Source organism: Coturnix japonica, chromosome 1 (genome assembly GCF_001577835.2).
Source record: "Coturnix japonica isolate 7356 chromosome 1, Coturnix japonica 2.1, whole genome shotgun sequence".
NCBI lineage: Eukaryota > Metazoa > Chordata > Aves > Galliformes > Phasianidae > Coturnix > Coturnix japonica.
In genome coordinates, this window is record NC_029516.1 from 719,210 (window position 1) to 743,057 (window position 23,848).

General features: G+C 53.8%; 1 protein-coding gene across 2 annotated transcripts; it reads right to left on the bottom strand.

Annotated features, from left to right (window-relative positions):
* Positions 1-331: 331 nt before the first annotated feature.
* Positions 332-22,209, bottom strand: TNPO3 (transportin 3). 2 transcript variants are annotated; one of them, XM_015854124.2, is made up of 23 exons: positions 22,122-22,209; positions 14,808-15,008; positions 14,119-14,192; positions 13,722-13,878; positions 12,981-13,124; positions 12,106-12,281; positions 10,765-10,903; positions 9,788-9,934; positions 9,457-9,564; positions 9,217-9,308; positions 8,512-8,651; positions 8,240-8,431; positions 7,448-7,539; positions 7,239-7,315; positions 6,484-6,544; positions 6,264-6,404; positions 5,175-5,291; positions 4,722-4,816; positions 3,966-4,122; positions 2,901-3,068; positions 2,144-2,256; positions 1,630-1,726; positions 332-491 (listed from the first exon to the last, which is right to left on the bottom strand). In XM_015854124.2, the coding sequence occupies exons 2-22, from the start codon at positions 14,928-14,930 to the stop codon at positions 1,666-1,668; spliced, it is 2,574 nt and encodes an 857-aa protein (XP_015709610.1). In that variant the 5' UTR covers positions 14,931-15,008; positions 22,122-22,209; the 3' UTR covers positions 332-491; positions 1,630-1,665. The 2 variants fall into 2 exon arrangements, with proteins under 2 accessions (XP_015709610.1, XP_015709521.1); XM_015854035.1 differs by lacking the exon at positions 22,122-22,209 and adding an exon at positions 17,537-17,790.
* Positions 22,210-23,848: the final 1,639 nt, after the last annotated feature.

Genomic DNA, 23,848 nt, shown 5'->3' on the forward strand with positions numbered 1-23,848 from the left:
TCCCCCTGCACTCGCACGGCCGAACCCCCCACCCCAAAACCCTGCGCTCTCCTCCCCCCCCCCCAACCTTCAACAAAAGAAAAAAAAAGAAAAAAACAATTAAAAAATAAAACAAAAAAAACCAACCAAATTTGGGGAAAAAAAAATGAAAAAAAAAATATAATATATATTTTAAGCAGTCCGACCCACGCGGCCGCGTCCCCGCGCCAAGTCCGCGTCCCCACCCCCAAACAACCCCGGGAGTGCGGACCCCCCCCAACCTCGGCCGCCCGCCCCCCTCCCAGAGCTCTTCCCTGGGTTCTCTTGGTATCGTTTCAGGGAAGTTTGGTACTTTTTGGCGCTTGCTGAGGGCGCAGTCCCGCTGTGGGGGGGTTGGGTTGGTTTGTTTCTGGGGGGGTCGCAGTGTTGGGACGCACGCTGCTCTGGTGCTGAGTGAGTGCGGCCCCCGGCGACGGCTGCGGAACCAATCATGGCGGCTTTGTTTCTGTCTTCTGTTAATTAAGGGATGTTCCAGGGATGGGGAGGGCTGCAGGGGGTCATCGCCCCAACCAACCCAATGCCATGTCCTCAACCCCACACGATGTCCACAGTTGAACCCAACCCAATGTCTCCAACCACACACCATGTTCCTGGTGCAGTGCCTTGCCCTCAACCCAACACCATGTCCCCAACCCAACACAACATCCCCAACCCAACACCATGTCCCCAACCCAACCCAACATCCCCAACCCAACACCATGTCCCCAACCCAACACCACGTCCCCAACCCAACACCAGNACCATGTCCCCAACCAGCACCATGTCCCCAACCAGCACCATGTCCCCAACCAGCACCATGTCCCCAACCAGCACCATGTCCCCAACCCAACTTGATGACCCCAACCCAACACCCCATCCCCATCCCAACTTGATGCCCCCAACCCAACACCACGTCCCCATCCCAACACCACGTCCCCAACTCATCCCAACTCAATGTCCTCAACCTAACCCAATGTCCCCAACCCAACATGATGTCCTCCAACCCAACAGTGCCATGTCCCAACCCAATGCAATGTCCCTGATCAAACCCAGAACATTGTCCCCAATAAAGCACAATGTCCCCAACCCAGCACCATGTCCCCTATCCAACCCAGCACCAGGCCCCCCAACCCAGCACAACATCCCCACCCCAACTTAGCACCATGTCACCAATCCAACTCAACACAACATCCCCAGCCAAGCACAATGTTCCCAACAAAGGCCCATGACCTCAACCTGATGTGATGTCCCCAGCTGAACCTAGAACAATGACCTCAACCCAGTGCCATGTTCCCAACCCAATTTGATGGCTCCATCCCAACACGATGTCCCCAAATGAACCCAAATCAATGTCCCCGACACAGTATCATGTCCCCAACACAGCATAATATCCCCATCCCAGAGCAATGTCCCCAGTCCAACATCCCCAGCTGAATCTATACAACAGTGTCCTCAACCCAATACAGTGTGCCATGTCTTCAACCCAACATGATGTCCCCAATGCAACCCAATTCCACACAATTCCCCCATCCCAATGTGATGTCCCCAGCCCCAGCAATGCCCCTGGGGGTCTGCTGCCCCCATGGTGGCCTCTGGTCTCCTCTGCCTTACCTGGGAGCAGGCGCCGTGCCGGGTGCAGGGCGCAGGCTATCGGAACAGGCGTGTGAAGTCCCGCAGAGCCCAGCAGACCTGCTTACATTCCTCCGCACTGCAAAGGGAGGAGGTGTTAGAGGGGTGGGAGACACACAGGGACACATAGGGGGCTGGGGTCCCATGAGATACTGGGGTGTGGGCTCTGATCCCAAACTGAGGTCTGCAATTCCATCAGATATTGGGGTCCAGGCTCTGATTCCAAATTTTAGTCTGTGGTCATCAGACACCAGGGTATGGGATCTCATCTCAAGATGGGGTTTGGGGTCCCACCAGTTATAAGGGTCAGGGCTCTGATCCCAAATTGGGGTTTGGGATCCCATCAGATATTGGAGTCTAGGGTCACATCAGATATCAGGGTCCAGGCTCTGATCCCAGATTGAGGTCTGGGGTCCCATCAGATAATGGGGTCCAGACTCTGGTCACTAATTGAGAGCAAGGCTCCCAGCACTAACTGGGGTCTCTGGGCTCTCACCTCGTCACCTGCTTGTGGAAATCTGTCAGCTGCTTGTGCGTCACCTGGATGGCCCCCCCTGTCGTCTCCTTTGGCAGTGCCTTCAGGGAGTTCTCCAGCCACCGACAGAAGGTCTGAAGGGAGGGGAGAAAAGTGAGAGGAGGGTACTGTGCTCCCCCTGGGTCACTCTGTGGGATGGGGGAACATGGGGACACCATAGGGATGTGGGTGACACAGTTATGCAGGGACATGTGGGCACACGTAGGGACACAGGAATGTGGGGACATGGGGACACAGAGAAGTAGGGATATAGGGATACAGGAAAGCAGGGACATGGAGATGTGAGGGACATAAAGGATATAGAAACACAGGGATGTGGTGACACAGGGATGTGGAGCTGCAGAGATATGGAGATGGGGGGATGCAAGGACACAGGCCCATTGAGGACTTGGGGACATGGGTATGTGAGGAACATAGGGATATAGGGACATGGAGATCTGGTGGACATGAGGGTGTGGGGACACTGAGATTTGGGAATGTGGAGGAGCTAGGGGTATAGGGACATGGGGACACAGAGATGCGGGGGACATGGGGACACAAAGATGCAGGGATCTGGGGGATGTGAGGATACAGAGATATGGGTGACACAGGGATAAAGGAGCGTGAGGATGCTGGGGATATGGGGACAAGGACATGGGGATGTTGGAGACATGGGGTTGTGAAGACAGAGGGGACGTGAGGCTGTGGGGACAGAGGGGACATGGTGACGTGTGCTCACCGCGCGGTCGCTCTGCATGATCTCCCAGAGCACCTCGGCCACGTCAGGCAGTGTGTAGGGTGGCAGGCAGAAGCAGCAGGTGTGCAGGAGCTGCGAGACGAGCTGCTGCCCCAGCTGCCGCAGCACCTGCGCTATCAGCTCCGTGCGCAGCTCAAAGTCCTCCTCGTGCTGCAGGGGGATGAGGTATGAGGATCCCGAGCCTGAAACCCTAATCTTAACACTAATCCTAAAACCCCAAACCAGAAACCACAACCTTCAAACCCTAACTCTAAAACCCAAACCCTAATCTTAACCCTAACACCCTAAGCCTAAAACCCTAAGCTTAACCCTAATGCTAACCATAACCCTAAAACCCTGACCCTAAAACCTTTATCTTCACCTAATCCTAAAACCCAAACCCTGAGCCCGAAACAAGTCCAGCCCCACAATTCTAACCCTTACTCTAACCCTAAAACTGACCTCAAACCTTCACTCCCTAACCCTACATTTCTAGCCATAAATCTCTGACCCCACACCATCTTCAATCCCAACCCACCATCATCTCCACATCATGCCATCCCCAAATCTCCAAACCCTAACCCCAAAATTCTAACCCTAACCCACATCACCTCCAACCCCAACTTCCTCTCTTACCCCAATCCTATGTCCCAACCAGTCCCAAATCTAACCCTACAACCGCAACAAACCCAATCCTACATCCTCTCCCAATACTACATCCTCTTTTGACCTCCCAACCACACATCCTCTTCCAATCCCACTTCCTCTTCCAATCCAACCTTATGTTCTCTTCCAACTCAAACCCATATCCTCTCCCAATCCCACATCCTCTCCCAACTCAATCCCACATCCCCTCTCAACCTATATCCTCTCCCAATCCCACATCCTCTCCCAATCCCACATCCTCTCCCAACTCAATCCCACATCCCCTCTCAACCTACATCAATCTACAATCCCACATCCCAACCCAACCCCACATTCTCTCCCAACGTCACATCCTTCCCCGTGTTCTCTTTCAACCCCAAATCTCGGCTCCCTGTCCCCTTCCCCCCATCCCACCCCACTCACATCATTGGCCACCCCGGTGTGCACGAGGTCACGCAGGAACTTCATGACGCTGCAGTTGGCGTCGCGGTGGTCCAGCGTGGTGGCGGCGATGGCCCATTGCAGGATGGGGATCATCACCTGGCTGCGCAGCAGCGTCACCGGGCTGCGCTGGATGAACCTGGGGACAGGGACAGTGCCACGGGGGCGGGGGGAAGGGGGGTGGGGGGTACAGGGAGAGGAGAGTGTGGGGATATGACATGGGGATGGAGTGTGGGGACGGGCGGAGCATGGGGACAGAAGGATATGATGTGGGGAGAATGGGACAGGGGGGTATGGGTACAAAGGGATGGGGGGATATGATGGGGGGGGCAAGGGGGTGAGGACGGGGGGATATGGGTACATTGGGACAGGGGACAATGGGTTCTGGGGAGAGGGATAGGAAGATATAATGTGACATGGGGTCAGGGGGATGTGGTGACAGCATGTTATGGGGATATCATGTGGGACAGGGAAACAAAAAGGAGATGGGGATGCAGGAAATGGGGGACATGGAGATGCGGGGACATGGGTATGCAGGGACAGTTAGACACGGGGACATAAAGGACTTGGGGACAAGAAAATGCAGGGACAGAGAGACACGGAGGACTTGTAGACATGCAGATACAGAAATGTAGATGACACAGAGATGCAGGAACATGGAGATATGGAGGACATGGGGATGTGTGGATTCAGGGACATGGAGGACATGGCTATTTTGGGATGTGGGGACACAGGTACCTGGCTGCGAGGCGGAAAAGATCATCCACGGTGTCGGGATGGTTCTGGAGGCCACTGGGCTGCTCAAGGAGCTGGAAGGTGGGGATGCAAAGAGCCTGGGGGGGGACACACCAGTCATTAAGGCTCCTTGGCAATTAATTGGGCATCCTTGGTAATTAGGAGTCTGGGCCAATTATGTCACTTGGTGACCCCAGCCCCAAACTGCTCTCCTGGTCTTCTCTATATAAGGGCTCACAGGTTTGGGGTTGGGATTGAAGGATTGGGGCTGGGATGGGGTTTTGGAATTGAAGGATTGGGGTGGGGATGGTAGGACTGGGGATGGGTTGGGGTTCTGGAACTGCAGGATTGGGGCTGGAATTGTAGGACTAGGGCAAGGATTGGGGTTCTAGCATTATAAGACTGGGGATAGATCGGGGTTCAGGAACTGCAGGAGAGGGCTGGGATGAGCCCCACCTGCAGCATGTCGAGCAGCCCCTGCCGGCAGCCCTCCTCCATCCCATATTCATCCACCAGGATGCTGCCCAGGTACAGGAAGCACGAGTGCTGGTGCGCCCGGTACACGCTCACCATCTGCGGAAAACACACCACTGCAGCTTCTTCCCAATCCCAGATAGTGTCCCCCCATCCTTTCCCAATCCCATTTGAAGCTTCATACATCCCTTTCCCACATCCCTTTCCCGTTCCACCTGTGCAGTTTCATCCATTCCTTCCCCACTCCAGCTGAAACTCCCTATGTCCCATTTCAACCACAGAAGGTTCCCTGCACCCCTTCCCGATCCCAGCTTCAGATTCCCACATCCTTCCCTAATCCCAGATGCAGTTTCATGCATCCCATCCTAATCCCATTAAGTTCCCCTCCCATCCCTCACCAATCCCAAATCCCAGTTCCCACCTACACTTCCCCAGACCCATTGGTTTCCCCATCCCAACCCACTTCCACCCAACCCTCCCCAATCCCATCCGGCTTCCCCTATCTCTTCCCAATCCTAATCCCAGTTCCCACACAACCGTCCCCCAGTCCCACTTGGTTTCCCCCCTCCCTTCCCAATTCCAATCCCAGTTCCCCACCCCACCCTCCCCAGTCCCAATCTCATTGGCTTCCCTTTCCCCTTCCCAATCCCATTGGTTTCCCCCCTCCCTCCCCAATCCCAATCCCAATCCCAGTCCCCATTTATCCCTCCCCAGTCTCAATCCCACACAACCGTCCCCCCAGTCCCACTTGGTTTCCTCCCTCCCTCCCCAATCCCAATCCCAATCCCAGTCCCCATTTATCCCTCCCCAATCTCAATCCCACACAACCGTCCCCCAGTCCCACTTGGTTTCCCCCCTCCCTTCCCAATTCCAATCCCCCACCCCACCCTCCCCAGTCCCAATCTCATTGGCTTCCCTTCCCCCTTCCCAATCCCACCGTTTTCCCCCCTCCCTCCCCAGTCCCAATCCCAGTCCCCATTTATCCCTCCCCAGTCTCAATCCCATTGGTCTCCCCCCTCCCCAGCCCCAGCTGCAGTTCTGTACACCCCCTGCTCCCCCCTCTCCCCATACCTGTGTGACCAGGGGCTGCAGCAGTGCAGCAGAGCCCTTCCCCACGCAGCGCACGGCGAAGCGCAGGCAGCGACAGCAGCGCTCCACGATGCGGTTATCAGCGCTGTGCTTGTTCAGGGTCTCAGACAGCACGGGCCAGATCTGGGGGCAGAGGGTCGAGGTGACACCCAGCACCCCACACGGCTGCAGGGGGTGCTGCCAGGTCCCATCCTGCACTCACCTCCTGGATGACTTTTTGGCACGGGTGGATCTGCCCATTCTCCACGATGGGGTTGGTGTGCCTGCAGGGAATGGAGCGGGGTAAGTGCCTCCAAGCAACAGGGGTGTGATGGGAGGGGAAATGGGGATAGGAAAGGGACATGATGCAGACAGGACAGGGACAGAGTAGGGATGTGGCAGGGATGTAACGGGGACAGAATGGGAGTACAATCAGGACACAAACGAGACAGAATGAGGACATGACAGCAACACGACCAGGACAGGATGAGGACAAGACAGGGACAGAATGAGGACGGGACAGGGATAACACAGGGACATGACTGGGATGGAATGGGGACACAACCAGGACAGTATGAAGACAACACACGGACACAACTGGAATGAAATGGAGACACAACTGGGACAGTACAGGGACTTTACTGGAACAGGATGGGGATGAGACACAGACAGGACAGGACAACATGAGGACAGAATAGGAGAAGACAGGGACATGATAGGGATGGAATGGGGACAAGACAGGGACGCAGCCAGGAAAGCATGGGGACAAGACTGAGTCATGAACGGGACAGGACAGGGACACAATCAGGATAGGACAGGGACACGATAGACATAACCAGTACACAACTGGGACATGATGGAAATACAACCAGGATGAAATGGGGACACAACTGGGACATGACCAGGACATGATGGGGACACAATTGGGACATGGTAGGAGTAGGATAGCAGCACAACAGGGATAAGAACACCTCAGACCTAAAGATGACGGCAAGGCGATCCAGGGGCACAGTGGGGTCGGAGGAGAGCCCATTGCTCGGCTCCTGTGAGAGCAGCTGCAGAAAAAGGACAAGGGGGAAAGGGGGATCAGTGGAACTGTCCCCATGGCAGCCCCACACAGGGGGATGTCCACTCAGAAATGTCACTGTCATTTGGGGACAGATCCCAGCCTGGTGCCGTGGCTGTACCTTCTTCAGGGCGAGCACTTGCACGGCGCACAGCTCGCTCAGGCACTCAGAGATCTTCTCCAGGGGCAGCCTGGCGAGGACCAACGCCGTCCCTGCAAGGCAAAGGCATGGGTTTTCGGGTGGGGGAAGTAAAGCCAATGCTGTTTGTATTGCTACACGAGTGGAAAAACACTATTTTGCCTTTTTAGCCACACACTCCTTCCATACATCCCTCTGCACACGCCCCATGGCTGCCCTGTTATTACGATTGTTCCTACAAGTCAAGAAGGACCCAAAGGCATCAGGGACCCTATTGCAGTGAGAAGCACCTGAAGCCATCAGGTATGTCAATGCAGCAGGAAGATCCCAAACCAGCTGCAGATCCCAACACAGTGAGAAGCACCGGGGCCCATTGGGGATCCCAACACAACAAGAAGGGAACAGACCTTCCATCCCAGAACTGTTTGGCTCTGCTGATCCACTGGATGCAGCCATGTTGATCAACTGGAAGCAGCCCTGTTGACCACCACCCACCACGGCCCTGCTGACTAACTTGATGTGGTCCCATTGACCAACTGGGCAAAGACCCATTGACCACCAACCAACACAGCCCCATGGATCAGCTGGACACAGCCCCATTCACCATTAACCAGTGAGGCCCCGTTGACCAATTGTTGCCCTGTTAACCAACTGGCTGTTGCCCCACTGACCACCATCCAACACGGCCCCACTGACCAACTAGACACAACCCATTGACGCAGCCCATCCAGAGCCTGACTTGGCCCAGTCAAGGTCCCCTCCGGCCTCACTCACCCTTGAGGAGCCCAACTGCAGCTTCTGGGGACAGTGTGAAGGAGTCGAGGGAGCGGGCGATCTCCAGCAGCCCGGTGAAGTGCTGCGCCATGTGGTCGCGGCACACCGAGCAGATGTTGTGGATGGCTTTGGCTGCGGCCGAAGCCAACCTTCGGTCACACAGCCCCTTCATCAGGTAGCCCAGCACAGGGTCTGCGCACGGGGAAAAAACACAGGGTGAGTGCAGGGAGTGGGGCAGGGAGCAAGGGAGGGGGTCACTGGGAAGAACTGACCCAGGAACTGAGGGTTCCTGTCCACCACCTCACTCATCTCGCCCACCAGCTCGATGCTGGTGTAGCGCACGGCTGTGTGCACTGTCTCAGGGAGCCGCACCACTCCCTCCAGAACCTCCACCAGCGTTGGGTTGTTCTCCCTGCAGGATGAGGTGGGGGTGGATTAGAATGAGGCAAAAGGTTTAAGACGAGGCAGAGGGATTAACAGGGTCCTGACCCCCCTGACTCCACAAAGATCCCCCTGTACATGGCAGCCAGTGCTGGCATCAAAACATGGAGCATCTCTGGTGGGAACAGAATCATACAGCAGCCTAGGTTGGAAATGAAGTAACAGAACGTCCCAGTTTGGGAAGGGAATCTGAGAACCTTGGGTTGGGAACGGAGTCACAGAAGGTCCAAGGATGGGAATGGAGACACAGAACACATCTCCAGTTTGGGAATAGCACAACAATACATTCTAGACTGAAGACGGAATCACAGAATATCCCAAGAATGGAATCAGAGAGCACCTTGAGTTGGAAAAGGGATCTCCAGACGTATCTGGGAATCACAGAATGCTCCCAGTTCAGAAATGGAATCACAGAGCATTCCTCAGTTTGGAAGTGGAATTACAAAATGTTCCCAGTTTCAGAAATGGGATCACAGAGAATCCCCAGTTTGGAAATAGCACCCATGAACTCTACATGGTCCCCCAGAAGCACTCACTGGTCAACGCTCTTGGCGATGGAGGCCATGATGAAGAGGACAGCCTCCGTCACCTCCCAGGGTGGATTACCGTCCTTCAGCGTTGCATAGAGCTGCAAGAGGGAGAAAACAAGTCCCCCAAAAAGCCCCAAAATTACCAATCTCACCCCAAAACAGCAGCATCCCTCCTGAGCCCAGGGTTTTGGGACCCTGTATGGGTGTCTGCATGTTTTAGGGCACAAGGAGGTAACGCAGACACACCTGTGCGAAGCACTCCACTGAGCCCACCAGGAAGATGAGGTCCTTGACCAGGTCCGAGACGCGCATCCGGAACTCGCCAAAGTCATCCGTCTCCTCTGGGACACCCTCCTGGGATAGAGGGGACAGGGAGAATAAAATGGGAGAAGGGAGAAGGGTGGGAAAGGAGGAGAAGCTCCCACCCTCCAACAAGGCATGTCCCAGCAGAAACATCTCTGGGAGGACACAGCGGAGCATGTCTCAGTGTGGGAAATACTGTGGGGAAGTGGGATGGAGCCCAGAAGAAACACGGCAAGTGGAAGACAGAAAATGCCACAAAAAAATGTGGCCTTACGTGGTCTGAGTCGAGCTGGCAGTGCCGGGCCAGCGCGTGCAGCAGGCGTTGGATGTAGGCTTTGAAGATGCTATGGATGACGGCGTCTTCCGTCTTATAGAGATGCTCCCCCAGGCGGTACCAGAAGTTAAAGGAGATTTCGACCACCTGGATGGGGAGGGAGGAGAGAAATTCAGGATTTGTGATCAACACTGCCTGCAGGGCTTCCCATACAGGGTCTCTGAGGGCTTATGGGGTTGTGGATTTCTATTGGCACTGCTGCTTCTTCCACCCATGGCAAAACACCGAGTGTTTCACGCAGCTTCGTCAATCTACTTGTCAATTAGAAAAGGATTTTAAACCCAGAGGTCATCTAAAATTTGTCCCCTACAAGAAGGATGGGATGGTATGGAGGAGTGACCTACCTTAGAAGAAAGTTAGGATGGAAAAAGTTACCTGCCCTACAAGAAGGATGGGATGGGATGGGATGGGATGGGATGGGATGGGATGGGATGGGATGGGATGGGATGGGATGGGATGGGATGGGATGGGATGGGATGGGATGGGATGGGATGGGATGGGATGGGATGGGATGGGATGGGATGGGATGGGATGGGATGGGATGGGATGGAGGAGTGACTTGCCTTACAAAAAGGATGGAATGGAAAATGACCTACCCTACAAGAAGGAGGGGATAGGGGGAGTCACCTACCCTACAAGAAGGACAGGATGAGATAGAAGAAGTGACCTGCCCTATAAGAAGGATGGGATAAGCTGAATGACCTGGCCCAAAAGGAAAAGGAAGGCCAGGATGAATCTGCTTTCTAAAAAGGACAGAAGGAGTTGGCTCTCATCATCCTGGAGAAGACAAGGCTCAGCAAGGGCTCTTTGCAGCACCCCCAGGACTTAAAGGGTGGCCATGAGGAAGATGGAGCTCTCCTTACAATGACAACCAACAGAGAAGATGAAAGACAAGGAGGGGCTGACCCCGTGCCCACCTCGTACTGTGGATGCCCTGCACAGATCAGCAGCAGCTCCAGCGTCCGCAGGTCGCCCAGCCCCTGGCCTGGCGTGCAGACAATCTTGTCCAGGAAGGTCTCGCACAGCTCAGTGAACACACGGCAGTAGTTGAGCACCCTGTGGAGGGAAAGAAAGGTGTGGGTCAGGGGGATGGTTGGTGGGGAGCATGGAGTGGGCTGTGTGGGCAATGGGTCCCAGAACCTATCTCAGACCATGGGACATTGTCAACTGTTTAAGCATCCCATAGACCCAACCAAACCAAAGTTCCCGAGGAAGGAGCAATGGTCCCAAACACAAACACAATTACTCTCTACAAATCAACCCAAGGAAGGAGTGATGAACCCAAGGACAAACACACGACTGATTTATAAACCAACCCAACCTCCAGGAAGAAGCAATAATCCCAAAGAAAAAAAAGGGTAAATACATAATCCCTGACACTCTGGAATAGAAGATTCTTTCCACCTCAAAGCCTTCTGAGAATGAAGGCCTATTCTACCCCAAACCAATCTATGAAGGAGATTTGGGGTTTGTGATGTGGCTCTGTCCCTGCTGAGTTGCTACGAGCTTAAAATGTGGGGAAGAGATGTTTGGAAACAAAGGAACCATGGGAAAAAAAGAAAGATCCCCAAATGCGTTTGGAATCTTCTTGGATTGGGATCCCCAGCAGGTTCAAGGGCTTCTTATTGGGATCCCCAGTGAGTTTGTGATCCCCAGTGGCTTCAAGTGCTTCTCGTTGCATTTGGATCCCCAACAGCTTCAGGTGCTTCTTGTAGCACTGAGATTACCCATCGGTTTGGGATCCCCAGTGGGTTTGGGATCTTCCTCTTGTGTTGGGATCCCAATGGGTTTGGGATCCCCAACAGCTTGAAGTGCTTCTTGTTATGTTTGGATCCCCTATGAGTTCGGGATTTTTTGTGTTGGGATCCCCAGTGGGTTTGGGATTCCCTTGTTGTGTTGGGATTCTCAGTGGGTCTGAGATTCCCTTGTTGTGTTGGGATCCCCAGTGGGTTTGGGATTCCCTTTTTGTGCTGGGATTCCCAGTGGGTCTGAGATTCCCTTGTTGTGTTGGGATACCCAGTGGGTTGGAGATCCCCAATGGCTTCAGGTGCTTTTTTGCTTTGGAGAAACATCTTAAAATATGGGAAACTCATCTGCATGGAACTTGGAACACAAGGTAGGAGATTTCTGGAACCGCAGAACCATGAGCAGAACACAAAGGTGAGAAAGGAAAACAACACAGATGCAGCAAATCCCCAAAATAGCCACATCAGAGAGCAGAGCAGCCAACTTCTGCTGCTCAAAACACAGTCACTCACTTGTCCAGGTCCTCCCGTGCCACGGCCATGTGGTAGGCACTCTCAAGGGTGAGGACTCCCTGGAAGAGCTGCAGGGCCAGGGGCAAGTTGGTCTCCACATTCTCAATGGCATAGAGCGCCGAGCAGACGCAGTCTGAGGCGGCCTCGTGCAGGTTGGAGGAGGTCTTGTCTTGTTGCTGCAAGGAGGAGGAGGAAAAAGGGAAGATGGGTTTGGGCGAATGAGATAGATCTGTATGTTGTGCCATACACGGGGCAGCCCAGAGCACTGCAGGACGTGCATTGAGTGTTGTCTGCTCCTTCTGCTGAACAGGAGCTCTTGTTTGCATTTGTCCTTTGTTTAATTTGCACCATGGAACAGATGCAAATGAGCTTCCTGTTAACGAGGGGAGGAAGCGATACAACGTGGGGCTGCACCTCCAGAAAACGTCAGAATCCCTTTGCTGCTGGTGCTCTGCCATGTGCATAAAAGCACAAAACCCCTTTGGAATTAAGCAATAAAAGTGTCAGCAAGGGAATTAAATTTTCTGCTGAAAACCTGATTTTCAGCATTGATTTCAGTGCTAAGCAAACGCAGTTTGTTCAAAGAAGAACATAGATGAAGAAAATACATTTTTCTCCTACCCAAGGAATACAGACAACTCCTCAAACCAAAAGCAACCCCGAAACTTCATTTCATGACTATGGCAAACCGCTGACCAAGCTGCAAACCTGGCCGTGGTGGTGATCCCCGGACAGGCTGGAAATGGCATTACTCAGCCACGCCACCCCCAAAATTGGGAGCCCAGAACATTCCCATCCAACACAGGGGATGGAGTTATAGGAAGAGAAGCAGCACCATATGGACTTAAGAGCACCACAACAGGAGGGATACTCACCAACACCTCAAAAAGGAGCGACAGCAGCTTGCTGTTGGCCATGAAGGTGCTGTCCAGGACCCCCAGGTTGAACCAGCTCCCCAGGCACCGGAAGATTTTGATGAGCATCTTCTCATCATTGCCTGCTTTCTCCACACACGTCATCTATGGCAAGACAAGAAAAACCACTTGCAGCACTCACATGATTTGAGAAATGAGGTTGGGGAAAGACAGGCATCCTGGAGACTGCGGGGTGACCTTCGTGTCCCCCAAGGGACGCATGGTTTGGGTTCTGGGTGCTGCCATGCAGAACCAATTGGAGTCAACAATCCTCACGGGTCCCTTCCAACTTTGGGGTATTCTAAGATTTAACGATTCTAGGATCCTAAGGCACCAAAAAGGTCATGCTGGGCTCCCAGAGATCCTCACTGGGCTCATAAATTTCCAAAGGCAGGTTCTGCACTTCAGCCCAGCCCAGTGAAGATCTCTGGACTCAGCCATGAGATTAATTACATTTATCTGTACTCAAACACTGAGAACCAGAAGACAAATCACTTAATGGTTTAGGACCTTCAATCCTGCAATGGTCTGGGGCCAAGGGGACCCTCTATCCCAGAATGGTTTGGTGTGGAAAGGAAATCCAATCCCAAAACTGTCTGAGGTGGATGGGACCTCCTATCCCAGAACTGTTTGGGGTGGAAGGGAAACTGGGAGAAGACCCAATGGAGAACATGCCCCATGCACTGCAGCACATGCCCTTACCAGCAGTGAGACAACAGTGCTGGAGTAGTAGGCCAAGTCCTCGATGATCTCAGTGCGGCGGTTGGCCCCGATGCGCAGCGAGCGGCTGTGCACCTCCTCGGGCAGCACCGTCAGGATCTCCAGCAGGAAGGGCAGTGAGGTGACATCATTGCTGTACCTGGAAGCAACCGGAGCATAGAGAGCACGTGGGCAGGGGGCAGAAACGTAGATGTGGAATCCTAAGCGCTGTCACATGTGGAGTGATGGATGGGAATTCCACCTCTACTCAGAGGCGATCTGAGAAGCTCTTCTTTACGGACTGAGCCACAGAAACACCCCCATTGCTGCCCCATTTGCTGCCATGTGTCTTTTCAGATCGCACAGGTCTGTCCACCAGCAGACACAAACCATCACTTACTTTTCGACCAGCGTCTGCACGCAGCCCTTCCAAGAAGCCATCTGCAGGGCCAGGTCTGCTATTGCTAAAGCGAGCTGCGAAGGAGAGAAAACACAGCTTAGAGTGGAGATGCAAAACCCTCAAACATCCCTCATTGTGGGATGTTTGTGGCCCCTCTGCTCCCCAGCCATCCCATCTCACTGAGCACCTCCACCCCAGCTCAGGAGGGGCATTCCCAGACAGCTGGCAGGAGGAGCTCTGCGGGCTCCCTTCCTTCAGATTGCTGTCTGTGTTCCAATAGTACTGGGGGGAAAAATGAGCTCAGGTTTGGCAGCCCAATGGCCCTGCTGCACAGCTGATGCAGGCTCGGTGCCCCACGCTTGGTGCTGGGTTACTTAAAGACTTGGCTGGGCCGCACGGCACCGCTGAGATTTGGGATAATGGGATGGGAGGGGTTTCCCAGAACACAACAGTGTCCGCAGGGGATACAGAAATCAAATCAATGGGGACAAAGCATTGATCAGTTTAAATACAGTTATCAGATGGAGACAGGGAACAGTATCCTGTGCTTGGCATCCTGTGCTTGGCTCTCCTTGCTCTACAATGGAGGAAAAGCAGCCAAGAAGACCTCGGGAAGAGCTTTGGTGGCAAAAATCAGCTCCAGGGGAAGCCCTAACCCTGCTGGGAGCAGCCCCAGAGCCTCCCCCTACCTGGGTGACGATGACTGGCGAGAGGTCCTTCAAGTTCTGGATGTGGGACAGCAAAGAATCACGCAGGGACGCGTGTGAGTCGGTGGGGAGCTCGTAGAATGAGGTCTGGATCTTCATCTTCATCGTCTGTGCTGCAAAGTAGCACGACTCCACATCCTGCCGGATCTGCAGGAGCTGGTCTGAGATCTCCCAGGCGTGAACCTGTGGGTGAAGGCAGAGTATTAAAGATGCAAACACACCTCTACATTCCCTGCACCAACACCATTAGCCACACGATGAACTCCCCGTCACCAAATATTGGTCTACTGAACACTGGACATGGGGGCTGAGGCTGATGGTGGCACCCAACTGGAGCGCCAGTTTTTGTTTCAGTGAAATTGCTTTGTTCCTCTGAAATCCACCTTTCTTTCCCTCAGCCCCAACAGCTCCCATTAGTTCCCATCACTGCATGCACCAGACACAGTCCCAAAGGGTTTAACCGATGAGAAGTGAGGCTGGGAAGAGGTGGATCCATCATGGGATTGGGGAATGGTTCAAGCAAGGGGGGCTCCTGCAGCCCCTCAGTGGTCTGGGGTTGGCAGGGGCCTTCAGCCCACCTTGCTCCAAACCTTCTCAATGCAAACCCTAACACACTAATCCTAAAGTGATAACTCTAATCCTAAACTAAAAATCTTAACCCTAAACCCCGACTGCATACTGAAAATGAAGGCTCGTTCCTCCCTTTCCCCACACTCAGCTCCTTCCACAGCCTGTGTGAGGATTTCTTCTACCTCCCAATCCCACCCTGGGCTTCCAAAATGACTTTGGGCTGCAAAGGCCGGGTGTTGAAGGTGATGACAAACACAACAACCAAGATGGGCGCTCCAATAAAGACCAAGGCCCTAATGAAGCCCCTAACCTGAACAAATACCACGGCCAAAGGTTTCTTAAGGTTAATTAGGGGTTACCCTTCTACCTTGCACTTCCATATTCTCATTCCGTTAGCTTTAGGAATAGAGCCAAGGAACACCGTTATCAGAATGAGCCATCAACACGAGCCCTGCCTGGCTCCTATCTATCACTAAGCCAAAAATCCACCTCAAAGCACAACCACACTGCACTAAGCCATCACTAAAAACCAACCGTGCTCACAGCTCTATGCACAGCAGCATCCACAAAACACTTGGAGCTTGGTTACATCCATGGGACACCTGTGAGGCAGGAGGACAGCGAAGGCATTTGGGTTTTCCACCTCCCTAAAGCCCACAGCTCCATGTGCTCTGCAGCTCAACCTCTGCACGGCTCCATTGCTGCCAACCACGAGGACCAAGACACTCCTGAGGGGCTACAGAGCCATTCCCGGAGCAGAGGGAGTGTCCAAAAGGGAATCAAGGACCTCTTGGAAGGCACCAGAGCCACTCCAGGAGCTCCTGGGGGACACTAAGGCTGTATCAGGAGCTCAGGGGACCTTCTGGGGTCACCACGGAAGCACTGAGCACCATCAGGATTGTACCAGGAGCACTGGGGATCAATTGGGGGATACTGGGGAGCTCTTGGAGGGCACCAGGACACTCCTCAGGGCATCAGAGCCATACTAAGAGCGCCTGGAGGGCATCGGGACCCACTGAGGGGCACCAGAAACCCTGCAGGGGGAATGAAGGAAGCCCTGGTGGACACCGAGCCACTCCTGGAGGGCACCGTGACACCCCACGGCCACGCTGAGAGCACAGAGGATCCCTGGGGAGCACCAGGGAGCTCTTAGGAGGGATCCGGAACACTCCCGGCAGCACCGAGTCTCACAGATCACAGAATGACCCAGGCTGGAAGGGACCTCAAGGATCATGTAGATCAAACCCCCCTGCCTGGCAGGGCCACCAAACATACACCTTTACTAGATCAGGTTGCCCAGGGCCCCGTCCAACCTGGTCTTGAACATCTCCAAGGACGGGGCATCCACAACCTCCCTGGGCAGCCTGTTCCAGGGCCTAACCACTCTCCTAGTGAAGAACTTCCCCCTAACATCCAACCTAAATCTTCCCTCTTTTAACTTAAAACCATTTCCCCGTGTCCTGCTATTGTCAGCCCTTTCCAAGAGTTTACTTACTCCTGGGAGTAAGTTCCCTTCAGGTATTGAAAGGCTGCAATGAGGTCACCCCGCAACCTTCTCTTCTCCAGGCTGAACAAACCCAACTCCCTCAGCCTGTCCTCATAGGGGAGGTGCTCCAGCCCCCTGATCATCTTCCTGTCCCTCCTCTGGACCCTTTCCATAATCTCCATGTCTTTCTTGTACTGAGGGCTCCACACCTGGACACAGTACAACAGATGGGGCTTCACAAGAGCCGAGTAGAGAGGGACGATCACCTCCCTATCCCTGCTGACCACCCCTCTCCTGATGGAGCCCAGGATCCCATTTGCTTTCCGAGCTGCCAGAGCGCACTGCTGGCTCATGTTGAGTCTCTCGTCCATCAGGACCCCCAGGTCCTTAAGGACCGCTCCTCCCAGCCTGTAGTGCCTGGGGTTCTTCCAGCCCAAATGCAAACACTTTGCCGTGCTGAACCTCATTACGTTCACCCAAGCCCAGCTTTCCAGCCTGTCTCCCCTATGAGGACACCGGGCCATCCCTGTGTGATCACCGGACCCCCCGGTGCCGCTCCCCGCCGCTCCCCGCCCCTCTCACCTCCCAGAACCGCCGCCCCCCCAGCTCCAACTCCCCACCCACCCCCCCTCCACGTGCTGCCCCCTCCCCGCACCGAGCGCTGCAGCTCGCCCAGCCAGCAGCTGGCCCGCTCCTTGCCGCTGGGGTCGGGGTCGTGGTAAAGGGCCTGCACGGCTTGGTACACCAGCTGTAAGCTGGGTTGGGCCCCGCCGCCCTCCATGGCCGCAGCCGCCGCTCTCAGGGCCGCCCTCCTCCTCCTCCCGCCGCCATCTTTGGGGCCTACGCGCCGGTACCGGAGCGCGGCGGTGCGACGCGAAATGTGTTCCCCCCGGAAACTTCGAAACGGGAAGTTCCGCCCCGCAAGGAAATGAGTTCCGCTCTTAATTTCCTGTTCGGTGGTGTTACGCCAATAGCGCTCCCTCCCGGAAACAAAGTTCCGGTCAAATCACCCCAATGTGATCCCATTAACCCCCCTGCGATCCTATTAACCCCACTGTGATCCCATTAACCCCATTGTGATTCCATTAACCCCACTGGGATCCCATTAACCTCATTTGAATCCCATTAACTCCACTGGGATCCCATTAACCCCATTGTGATCCCATTAACCCCACTGGAATCCCATTAACCCCATTGGGATCCCATTAACCACACTGTGAGCCCATTAACCACACTGGGATCCCATTAACCACACTGGGATCCCATTAACCCCATTGGGATCCCATTTACGCCACTGGGATCCCATTAACCCCATTGTGATCCCATTTACCCCACTGGGATCCCATTAACCCCATTGTGATCCCATTAACCACACTGTGATCCCATTAACCCCACTGCGATCCCATTAACCCCACTGCGATCCCATTAACCTCAATGGGATCCCATTAACCTCATTGGAATCCCATTTACCCCCCTGCGATCCCATTAACCCCATTGTGATTCCATTAACCCCACTGGGATCCCATTAACCCCATTGTGATCCCATTAACCCCACTGGGATCCCATTAACCCCATTGGGATCCCATTAACCCCATTGGAATCCCATTAACCCCATTGGGATCCCATTAACCCCACTGTGATCTCATTTACCCCACTGGAATCCCATTAACCCCATTGTGAACCCATTAACCCCACTGGGATCCCATTAACCCCACTGGGATCCCATTAACACCCCTGGGATTGCATTAACACCCCTGGGATCCCATTAACCCCACTGCGATCCCATTAACCCCACTGGGATCCCATTTACCCCATTGGGATCCCATTAACCCCACTGGGATCCCATTAACCCCACTGGGATCCCATTAACCCCACTGGAATCCCAATTAACCCCATTGGGATCCCATTAACCCCACTGGGAGACCATTAACCACACTGTGATCCCATTAACCCCACTGGGATCCCATTTACCCCATTGTGATCCCATTAACCCCACTGGGATCCCATTAACACCCCTGGGATCCCATTAACCCCATTGGGATCCATTAACCCCACTGGGATCCCATTTACCCCATTGTGATCCCATTAACCCCACTGGGATCCCATTAACACCCCTGGGATCCCATTAACCCCACTGGGATCCATTAACCCCACTGGGATCCCATTTACCCCATTGGGATCCCATTAACCCCACTGGGATCCCATTAACACCCCTGGGATCGCATTAACACCCCAATGTGATTCCATTAACCCCACTGCAATCTCGTTAACCCCACTGGGATCCCATTTACCCCACTGGGATCCCATTTACCCCATTGTGATCCCATTAACCCCACTGGGATCCCATTTACCCCATTGGGATCCCATTAACCTCATTGGAATCCCATTAACCCCACTGCGATCCCATTAACCCCACTGGGATCCCATTAACACCCCTGGGACCCCATTAACCCCATTGGGACCCCATTAACCCCACTGGGACCCCATTAACCCCACTGGGATCCCCTTATGCCAGAGGGGCGCTGTAACCACACTGGGATCCTATTATCCCATTGGGATCCCATTAACCCCACAGTGACTCAATTATCCCTCGTTGGATGCCATTGCCCCATTGTTTCCAATGAGATCCCATTATAGCAGGTGGGATCCTATAATCACTCTGGGATCCCATTGTTTCCAATGAGATCCCATTATTATCCTATAACCACTCTGGGATCCCATTGACTCCAGTAGGATCCCATTATCTCCACCGTGATCTCATTGTCCCGGTTGGGTCTCATTATGTCAATGGGACTCCATTAACCCCACTGAGATCTCTTATCTCAGCTGGATCCTATTAACCCCCATAAGATCCCATTATCCCCAACCAAGTCCCATTATCCAAATGGGATCCTAATGGGAAATAGGTTGGGTTGGAAAGGTCCTTTAAGTTCATAGGACTGTGGGATGGTTGGGTTGGAAAGGTCCTTTAAGATCACAGAGACATAAGATGGTTGGGTTGGAAGGGTCCTTTAAGATCATAGGGCTGTGGGATGGTTGGGTTGGAAGGGTCCTTAAAGGTCACAGAGGCATAGAATGGTTGGGTTGGAAGGGTCCTTATAGGTCACTAAAGCCATAGGATGGTTGTGTCTGGAAGTCGTCCTTAAGGATCACAGACATAGGATGGTGGTGGAAGGGTCCTAATCACTAGTAATATGAGGTTTGGTTGGAAAGTCCTTAAATATCACAGACTGACATAAGATGTTGCGTTGGAAGTCCTTTAATCATACACTGGGGAGTTGGTTGGAAAGTTCCTTAAAGATCACAGAGCATTAGATGTTTGTGAAAGGTCCTTATTGGATCAAAGGAATATTGGTGGTTGTGTAAGGGTCCTTATAATATCATCAAGACATAAGATGGTGGTGGAAGGGTCCTTTAAGAGAATTACACTGTGGAGTGGTTGGGTTGAAAGTCATTAAATGATCACAGAACCATAGATGTTGTTGCGAAGGTCCTTAAAATCCAGAGACATAAGATGGTTGGGTTGGAAGGGTCCTTTAAGATCATAGCACTGTGGGGTAGTTGGGTTGGAAAGGTCCTTAAAGATCACAGAACCATATGATAGTTGGGTTGGAAGGGTCTATAGAGATGACAGACCCTTTGATTGGTTGGGTTGGGTTGGGTGCTGTTGGAAAGGTCCTTAAAGATCAAAGAACCGTTGCGTTGAAAGGGTCCTTAAAGATAATAACGCACCAAATGGTCGAGCTGCAAGTGATCCCGGAGCCCCCCAACCCCAACCGGGGGCTGAATGCCTCCCCCACCCCCCCGATCCTTACGGGCACAGTTGGGTGAGTCACATCTGGATGGGGGGGTTGGGGGGGGAGGCGGGGCACATCTGGGCGGGGCAGCCCCTGGCAGGTCCTGGCAGCTCCGTTTTGCTCCGCGGCCCCGCCCGGTGCAGCAGCGGCATCACCGGGACCGGCGCCAAACGGGCGGTGCCGGAGCCGTTCCGCTGCTCCGAGCGGCGCCGCGACGCTACCGGTGAGGGGCGAGGGGACCCCCGGATTGGGGGAGGGGGGAGGTGGGATAGGGACAAAGGGGGGCGGGACCTCGTGCTGCCCGGCAAAGGGGCGTGGGGGGTCTGGGGAGGGGGGGGGCTGCTTCTGGTGGGGCTGCTCTCAGCGATGCACTGCACTCATCCTGCCCCATAGCTTCCCCCATAGAGGTTCCGCAGTATGCCCCATAACCAGCCTGGACCCCTGCCCTATAGCTGCATCACTGCCCGCCCTATAGATGCTCCGTAGCGTGTCCTATAGATCCCCTCCACTCCAACCTATAGCTGCCCTAAACTTTTGCCCTACAGCTGCCCTACTGCATGTTTTCTAACTGCCCCACACTCCACCCTATAGGTGCTCTGAACCTGTGCCCTATAGCCACCCTATAATTACATACATACCCTATAATTGTCCTACAGCTGCCTGTAGCTGCCCTGGACCTTTGCCTTACAGGCATATCTCAGTCCACCCTATAGCCTCCCTATACATGCCCTATAGCTGCCCCCAGCCTCCTATTCCCTCTCCCCCTCCCCTCCCACACACACCAGTGTGACACCAACGGGGCAGCCACTGTGGGGGCTCAAGGACAGCATTGGGGACGGGATCAGGGCAGGGCTGGGGCCAGTGACATCCCTGTGCCCCCAGACACAGAGCAGGACAGTGTCACGGCACCCTGAGCACTGACCCCACGCCTCGCCATGGCCACCAACTCCCCTGTGTTCCCCATTGGCTCTGGGGTGACAACAGCAGTGCCACGTGAGTGTCCCCATATCATGAAGTCCCCAATGCCATTCATTATCCAATCCGGTTTAATGGGGGTCCTCCCACTCACCATGTCCCATCCTTGGAGTGTCCCCATCAGCAGTCCATGGGGTGTCCCCATGTTCCATCATTGGGGTGTCCCCATCCCCTGCCTATGTTCCATCACTGGGGCGTCCCCATCGCCAATCCATGGGGTATCCCCATCCACTGCTCCGTGTCCCATTACTGGGATATCCCCATCCCCTGCCCTGTCACATTGTTGTGGTGACCCCATCACCAGTCCATGGGGTGCCCCCATGTCCCATCATTGGGGTGCCCCCATCCTCTGCTCCGTGTCCCATTACTGGGGTATCCCCATCCCCTGCCCTGTCACACTGTGGTGTCCCCATCCCCCACCCCATGTCTCCATCAGGAAGCTATGGGGCTCCTATGAGGCTTTGGCACCTTTGGGGTGTCCTAGGGCTGGGATGTGATCACAGGGTCCTCCTCATTTGGGATCATGTTGTAGGAGTCCCCGAAGAGTCAGTGCCAGATACGGTGGTGTTGGTGTGCGCCTTCACCGCCGCCTTCATTGCTGTGGCCATCGTGGTAGTGGTGGTGTGTCGGTGTTGGAAGCGCTGCTGTGGGAGAACAGGTGAGGACATGAGGACGGGGTGGAGTGGAGATGGGGTGGGACTAGGATGGGATGGGGGTGGTAGGGGGATAGATGGGGATGGAGGTGCTGTGCGGCACAGCCCCCATCTCCCTGTGGTTACAGCCCAGGACCCTGCAGCATTGGAGGGGAACATGAACAGTGCGGCGGTGCCCATGGGAACCCCGAAGAGCCCAGAAGACTGAGCCCTGCGGGAGCCCCACGCGTGTCCCCGTCAATACAATAAAGCTCCGCTGCTGCCACCGCCTGCATTCATCATTGGGAACTCGTGGATACGCCCCCTCCCCTTAATCCCGCCCCCACCCCAAAGCGAATGCACTCAGGGCATTGCCCAGACCCCGCCCCCTGTTTAGACCCCGCCCCATTTGGTTTAAGCCACGCTCCTTATGTACAGACCCCGCCCGATCGCTGCATGTGTCCCCATTCCATTCCCATTGGTGTCCCATTGGTGTCCCATTGGGGACAGGTGCCCTCCACAACAGTGATGCCCTCCTCTCAGGTAGTAACTGTGCCCCAAAAGCAAACTTTTTCCCCTCAAAAAATGACTTTCCCTCCCTAAAACCACCTTTTCCCCGTCCCCACAAAATCAATCTTCCTTCCCCCAAAAACAATTTTCTTCACCCAAACTTTCTCTCCTCACAAAACATGATTTTTCCTTTAAAAAACCCCAACTTTCCCTCCCAAAAACTTCCCCCCCACACACAAAAAAATACCTTTTTTCCCTTACGATCCCAGCTATTCCATCACTTTGCCTCCTCAAAAAACAGGTTTCCCTTCACAAAACCCAGCCTTTTCCTCACAAAACCCAACCTTTCCCTCACAAAACCCCACTTTTCTCTCACAAAACCCCATTTTTCCTCACAAAACCCCACTTTTCCCTCACAAAACCCAACTTTTCCCTCACAAAACCCAACCCTTCCTTCACAAAACCCAACCCTTCCCTCACAAAACCCAAACTTTCCTTCCCAAAACCAATCTTTCCCTCACAAAACCCAACTTTTCCCTCACAAAACCCCACTTTTCCCTCACAAAAGCCAACCCTTCCTTCACAAAGTCCAACCTTTTCTTCACAAAACCCAATCATTCCCTCACAAAACCCAACTTTTCTTCCCCAAATCTCTTTTTTTTTCTCTTCAAAACCCCACTTCTCCCTCAAAAATCCACCATTTTCCCTCAAAATCCCACTTTTCCCCTCACAAAACCCACTTTTCCTCCCTAAATCTCACTTTTTTCCCTCAAACTCCAACATTTCCCCCACAAAACCCACTTTCCCTCCACAAAAGCCACTTTTCTCCTCCTAAGTACTAACCTTCCCCTCACAAAACCCACTTTGCTTCTCCCAAACCCAACTTTCTCTTCACAAACCTCACTTTTCCTCCCTAAATCTTACGTTTTTTCCTCAAAATCCATCCTTTCCTTCGCAAACCCAACTTTCCCCTCACAAAACCCACTTTGCTTCTCCCAAACCCAACTTTCTCTTCACAAACCCACTTTTCCTCCCTAAATCTTACTTTTTCTC